Raw genomic sequence first — 6881 nt, 5'->3', positions numbered from 1 at the left:
GGGTTCTCTGGAGAGTTTTGGGCTCCAGTTTTGGGGTGCGGTTTTGGGGGTCTCTGTAGGATTTTCGGGTGCAGTTTTAGGGTCAGGGTTTTTTTGGGGTGCGGTTTCGGGCTCGGGGCAGTTTTGGGGCTCCCCCCTGACCCCTGTGCCCCCCCAGAGGACGCTTTCCCATACGAGGCGGTTTTGGGGGGGTCTCTGTAGGATTTCGGGATCGGGGCATTTTCGGGGTGCGGTTTCGGGCTCGGGGCAGTTTCGGGGTGCGGTTTTGGGGTTATGATGATTTCGGGGCTCCCCCCTTACCCCTTTGCCCCCCCAGAGGACGCTTTCCCATACGAGGCGGTTTTGGGGGGGTCTCTGTAGGATTTCGGGATCGGGGCATTTTCGGGGTGCGGTTTCGGGCTCGGGGCAGTTTTGGGGCTCCCCCCTGACCCCTGTGCCCCCCCAGAGGACGCTTTCCCCTACGAGGCGGTTTTGGGGGCGCGCCTGGCGGGGCTGCGCCGCTCCCACACCTACCGCGAGTTCACGGCGCTGGCGCGGCGCGCGCGGGACCCCCCGAGCGCCCTCCTGGGGACCCCCCCCCGCCTGGTGCAGCTCTGGTGCTCCAACGATTACCTGGGCATGAGCCGGCACCCCGAGGTGCTGCGGGCCGCCAGGTGGGCACCCCGCAAGCCAAACACCGCGTTACCCCGAAACCCCCTGAAACAGCCCCGGAATCACCCGAAATTCCCATAAATAGACCCGAAATCACCATAAATAGCCTGAAATAGCCCCGAAACTCTCTGAAACAGCCCCGGAATCGCCTGAAATTCCCTTAAATAGCCCCAAAATCCCCTGAAATTCCCTTAAATAGCCCCGAAATCCCCTGAAACAGCCCCGAAATCGCCTGAAATAGACCCGAAATCACCTGAAATTCCCTTAAATAGCCCCGAAATCCCCTGAAATCCGCTGAAATAGCCCCGAAATCACCTTAAATCCCCTGAAATTCCAGTAAATTTCCTTAAATATCCCTCAAATCCCCTGAAATAGCCCCAAAATCCCGTGAAATTCCCCTGAAATTCCCTTAAATATCCCCAAAACCCCCTGAAATTTCCCCAAAATCCCCTTAAATTTTCTAAAATGTCCCTGAAATCCCCTGAAATAGCCCCAAAATCCTCTGAAATTTCCTTAAGTTCCCTGATATTCCCTTAAATTTCCCTGAAATTCCCCCAACTACCCTGAAATTCCTTAAAATATCCCCTAAAATTCCCTTAAATATCCCTGAAATCCCCTGAAACAGCCGGAAAATCCTCTGAAATATCCCCTGAAATTCTCTTAAATAGCCCCAAAATCCCCTGAAATTCCCTTAAATAGCCCCGAAATCCCCTGAAACAGCCCCGAAATCGCCTGAAATAGACCCGAAATCACCTGAAATTCCCTTAAATAGCCCCGAAATCCCCTGAAATCCGCTGAAATAGCCCCGAAATCACCTTAAATCCCCTGAAATTCCAGTAAATTTCCTTAAATATCCCTCAAATCCCCTGAAATAGCCCCAAAATCCCGTGAAATTCCCCTGAAATTCCCTTAAATATCCCCAAAACCCCCTGAAATTTCCCCAAAATCCCCTTAAATTTTCTAAAATGTCCCTGAAATCCCCTGAAATAGCCCCAAAATCCTCTGAAATTTCCTTAAGTTCCCTGATATTCCCTTAAATTTCCCTGAAATTCCCCCAACTACCCTGAAATTCCTTAAAATATCCCCTAAAATTCCCTTAAATATCCCTGAAATCCCCTGAAACAGCCGGAAAATCCTCTGAAATATCCCCTGAAATTCTCTTAAATAGCCCCAAAATCCCCTGAAATTCCCTTAAATAGCCCCGAAATCCCCTGAAACAGCCCCGAAATCGCCTGAAATAGACCCGAAATCACCTGAAATTCCCTTAAATAGCCCCGAAATCCCCTGAAATCCGCTGAAATAGCCCCGAAATCACCTTAAATCCCCTGAAATTCCAGTAAATTTCCTTAAATATCCCTCAAATCCCCTGAAATAGCCCCAAAATCCCGTGAAATTCCCCTGAAATTCCCTTAAATATCCCCAAAACCCCCTGAAATTTCCCCAAAATCCCCTTAAATTTTCTAAAATGTCCCTGAAATCCCCTGAAATAGCCCCAAAATCCTCTGAAATTTCCTTAAGTTCCCTGATATTCCCTTAAATTTCCCTGAAATTCCCCCAACTACCCTGAAATTCCTTAAAATATCCCCTAAAATTCCCTTAAATATCCCTGAAATCCCCTGAAACAGCCGGAAAATCCTCTGAAATATCCCCTGAAATTCTCTTAAATAGCCCCAAAATCCCCTGAAATTCCCTTAAATAGCCCCGAAATCCCCTGAAACAGCCCCGAAATCGCCTGAAATAGACCCGAAATCACCTGAAATTCCCTTAAATAGCCCCGAAATCCCCTGAAATCCGCTGAAATAGCCCCGAAATCACCTTAAATCCCCTGAAATTCCAGTAAATTTCCTTAAATATCCCTCAAATCCCCTGAAATAGCCCCAAAATCCCGTGAAATTCCCCTGAAATTCCCTTAAATATCCCCAAAACCCCCTGAAATTTCCCCAAAATCCCCTTAAATTTTCTAAAATGTCCCTGAAATCCCCTGAAATAGCCCCAAAATCCTCTGAAATTTCCTTAAGTTCCCTGATATTCCCTTAAATTTCCCTGAAATTCCCCCAACTACCCTGAAATTCCTTAAAATATCCCCTAAAATTCCCTTAAATATCCCTGAAATCCCCTGAAACAGCCGGAAAATCCTCTGAAATATCCCCTGAAATTCTCTTAAATAGCCCCAAAATCCCCTGAAATTCCCTTAAATAGCCCCGAAATCCCCTGAAACAGCCCCGAAATCGCCTGAAATAGACCCGAAATCACCTGAAATTCCCTTAAATAGCCCCGAAATCCCCTGAAATCCGCTGAAATAGCCCCGAAATCACCTTAAATCCCCTGAAATTCCAGTAAATTTCCTTAAATATCCCTCAAATCCCCTGAAATAGCCCCAAAATCCCGTGAAATTCCCCTGAAATTCCCTTAAATATCCCCAAAACCCCCTGAAATTTCCCCAAAATCCCCTTAAATTTTCTAAAATGTCCCTGAAATCCCCTGAAATAGCCCCAAAATCCTCTGAAATTTCCTTAAGTTCCCTGATATTCCCTTAAATTTCCCTGAAATTCCCCCAACTACCCTGAAATTCCTTAAAATATCCCCTAAAATTCCCTTAAATATCCCTGAAATCCCCTGAAACAGCCGGAAAATCCTCTGAAATATCCCCTGAAATTCTCTTAAATAGCCCCAAAATCCCCTGAAATTCCCTTAAATAGCCCCGAAATCCCCTGAAACAGCCCCGAAATCGCCTGAAATAGACCCGAAATCACCTGAAATTCCCTTAAATAGCCCCGAAATCCCCTGAAATCCGCTGAAATAGCCCCGAAATCACCTTAAATCCCCTGAAATTCCAGTAAATTTCCTTAAATATCCCTCAAATCCCCTGAAATAGCCCCAAAATCCCGTGAAATTCCCCTGAAATTCCCTTAAATATCCCCAAAACCCCCTGAAATTTCCCCAAAATCCCCTTAAATTTTCTAAAATGTCCCTGAAATCCCCTGAAATAGCCCCAAAATCCTCTGAAATTTCCTTAAGTTCCCTGATATTCCCTTAAATTTCCCTGAAATTCCCCCAACTACCCTGAAATTCCTTAAAATATCCCCTAAAATTCCCTTAAATATCCCTGAAATCCCCTGAAACAGCCGGAAAATCCTCTGAAATATCCCCTGAAATTCTCTTAAATAGCCCCAAAATCCCCTGAAATTCCCTTAAATAGCCCCGAAATCCCCTGAAACAGCCCCGAAATCGCCTGAAATAGACCCGAAATCACCTGAAATTCCCTTAAATAGCCCCGAAATCCCCTGAAATCCGCTGAAATAGCCCCGAAATCACCTTAAATCCCCTGAAATTCCAGTAAATTTCCTTAAATATCCCTCAAATCCCCTGAAATAGCCCCAAAATCCCGTGAAATTCCCCTGAAATTCCCTTAAATATCCCCAAAACCCCCTGAAATTTCCCCAAAATCCCCTTAAATTTTCTAAAATGTCCCTGAAATCCCCTGAAATAGCCCCAAAATCCTCTGAAATTTCCTTAAGTTCCCTGATATTCCCTTAAATTTCCCTGAAATTCCCCCAACTACCCTGAAATTCCTTAAAATATCCCCTAAAATTCCCTTAAATATCCCTGAAATCCCCTGAAACAGCCGGAAAATCCTCTGAAATATCCCCTGAAATTCTCTTAAATAGCCCCAAAATCCCCTGAAATTCCCTTAAATAGCCCCGAAATCCCCTGAAACAGCCCCGAAATCGCCTGAAATAGACCCGAAATCACCTGAAATTCCCTTAAATAGCCCCGAAATCCCCTGAAATCCGCTGAAATAGCCCCGAAATCACCTTAAATCCCCTGAAATTCCAGTAAATTTCCTTAAATATCCCTCAAATCCCCTGAAATAGCCCCAAAATCCCGTGAAATTCCCCTGAAATTCCCTTAAATATCCCCAAAACCCCCTGAAATTTCCCCAAAATCCCCTTAAATTTTCTAAAATGTCCCTGAAATCCCCTGAAATAGCCCCAAAATCCTCTGAAATTTCCTTAAGTTCCCTGATATTCCCTTAAATTTCCCTGAAATTCCCCCAACTACCCTGAAATTCCTTAAAATATCCCCTAAAATTCCCTTAAATATCCCTGAAATCCCCTGAAACAGCCGGAAAATCCTCTGAAATATCCCCTGAAATTCTCTTAAATAGCCCCAAAATCCCCTGAAATTCCCTTAAATAGCCCCGAAATCCCCTGAAACAGCCCCGAAATCGCCTGAAATAGACCCGAAATCACCTGAAATTCCCTTAAATAGCCCCGAAATCCCCTGAAATCCGCTGAAATAGCCCCGAAATCACCTTAAATCCCCTGAAATTCCAGTAAATTTCCTTAAATATCCCTCAAATCCCCTGAAATAGCCCCAAAATCCCGTGAAATTCCCCTGAAATTCCCTTAAATATCCCCAAAACCCACCCCTTTGCCCCCCCAGAGGACGCTTTCCCATACGAGGCGGTTTTGGGGGGGTCTCTGTAGGATTTCGGGATCGGGGCATTTTCGGGGTGCGGTTTCGGGCTCGGGGCAGTTTTGGGGCTCCCCCCTGACCCCTGTGCCCCCCCAGAGGACGCTTTCCCCTACGAGGCGGTTTTGGGGGCGCGCCTGGCGGGGCTGCGCCGCTCCCACACCTACCGCGAGTTCACGGCGCTGGCGCGGCGCGCGCGGGACCCCCCGAGCGCCCTCCTGGGGACCCCCCCCCGCCTGGTGCAGCTCTGGTGCTCCAACGATTACCTGGGCATGAGCCGGCACCCCGAGGTGCTGCGGGCCGCCAGGTGGGCACCCCGCAAGCCAAACACCGCGCTACCCCGAAACCCCCTGAAACAGCCCCGGAATCGCCTGAAATTCCCTTAAATAGCCCCGAAATCGCCTGAAATAGACCCGAAATCCCCTGAAACAGCCCCGGAATCACCCGAAATTCCCTTAAATAGCCCCAAAATCACCATAAATAGACCCGAAACCCCCTGAAACAGCCCCGGAATCACCCGAAATTCCCATAAATAGACCCGAAATCACCATAAATAGCCTGAAATAGCCCCGAAACTCTCTGAAACAGCCCCGGAATCGCCTGAAATTCCCTTAAATAGCCCCAAAATCCCCTGAAATTCCCTTAAATAGCCCCGAAATCCCCTGAAACAGCCCCGAAATCGCCTGAAATAGACCCGAAATCACCTGAAATTCCCTTAAATAGCCCCAAAATCGCCTGAAATAGACCCGAAATCCCCTGAAACAGCCCCGGAATCACCCAAAATTCCCTTAAATAGCCCCGAAATCCCCTGAAACAGCCCCGAAATCACCCAAAATTCCCTTAAATAGACCCGAAATCCCCTGAAACAGCCCCGAAATCGCCTGAAATAGACCCGAAATCACCTGAAATTCCCTTAAATAGCCCCGAAATCCCCTGAAATCCGCTGAAATAGCCCCGAAATCACCTTAAATCCCCTGAAATTCCAGTAAATTTCCTTAAATATCCCTCAAATCCCCTGAAATAGCCCCAAAATCCCGTGAAATTCCCCTGAAATTCCCTTAAATATCCCCAAAACCCCCTGAAATTTCCCCAAAATCCCCTTAAATTTTCTAAAATGTCCCTGAAATCCCCTGAAATAGCCCCAAAATCCTCTGAAATTTCCTTAAGTTCCCTGATATTCCCTTAAATTTCCCTGAAATTCCCCCAACTACCCTGAAATTCCTTAAAATATCCCCTAAAATTCCCTTAAATATCCCTGAAATCCCCTGAAACAGCCGGAAAATCCTCTGAAATATCCCCTGAAATTCTCTTAAATAGCCCCAAAATCCCCTGAAACTCCCTTAAATTCCATGAAATTCCCTGAAATTCCCATAAATAGCCCCAAAATCCTCTGAAATTCCTTTAAATATCCCCTCCAACCTCTTCAAATCCCCCCAAAACCCCCAAATCCCCTCAAAACCCCCAAATCCCCTTCCACGCTCCGAAATCCTTCCCAAATCCATCCAGACCCCCTCCAAATCTCTCCCAAACCTACTCAAATCCCCCCCAAACCCCCCAAAATCCTTCCCAAATCCCCCCAAATCCCACCCAAATCCCCTTCAACCCCCCAAAATCCTTCCCAAATCCCACCCGAGCACCCCAAATCCTCCCCAAATCCCCTTCAGCCCCCCCAAATCCCCCCCCAAACCCCCTCAAATCCATCCAAACCTCCCCAAATCCCCCCAACCACCCCTCAAATCTCCCCTAAACCCCCC

General features: G+C 47.0%; 1 protein-coding gene across 1 annotated transcript in view; it reads left to right on the top strand.

Moving 5' to 3' along the window:
* Positions 1-360: 360 nt before the first annotated feature.
* Positions 361-6881, top strand: part of LOC121365282 (5-aminolevulinate synthase, erythroid-specific, mitochondrial-like) — a gene marked incomplete at both ends in the record, with an annotated part of 12134 nt that continues 5613 nt past the window's right edge. Inside the window, 2 exons of the mRNA XM_041489334.1 lie at positions 361-729; positions 5229-5434. Of these exons, the coding sequence (XP_041345268.1) occupies positions 361-729; positions 5229-5434 (575 nt within the window). The remainder of the gene's footprint in view (positions 730-5228; positions 5435-6881) is intronic.

The sequence above is a fragment of the Pyrgilauda ruficollis genome, unplaced genomic scaffold (genome assembly GCF_017590135.1).
Source record: "Pyrgilauda ruficollis isolate IOZ18807 unplaced genomic scaffold, ASM1759013v1 scaffold921, whole genome shotgun sequence".
Lineage (NCBI taxonomy): Eukaryota > Metazoa > Chordata > Aves > Passeriformes > Passeridae > Pyrgilauda > Pyrgilauda ruficollis.
The sequence above is the reverse complement of the archived record's forward strand: the minus strand, read 5'-3'. Positions and strand labels throughout refer to the sequence as shown.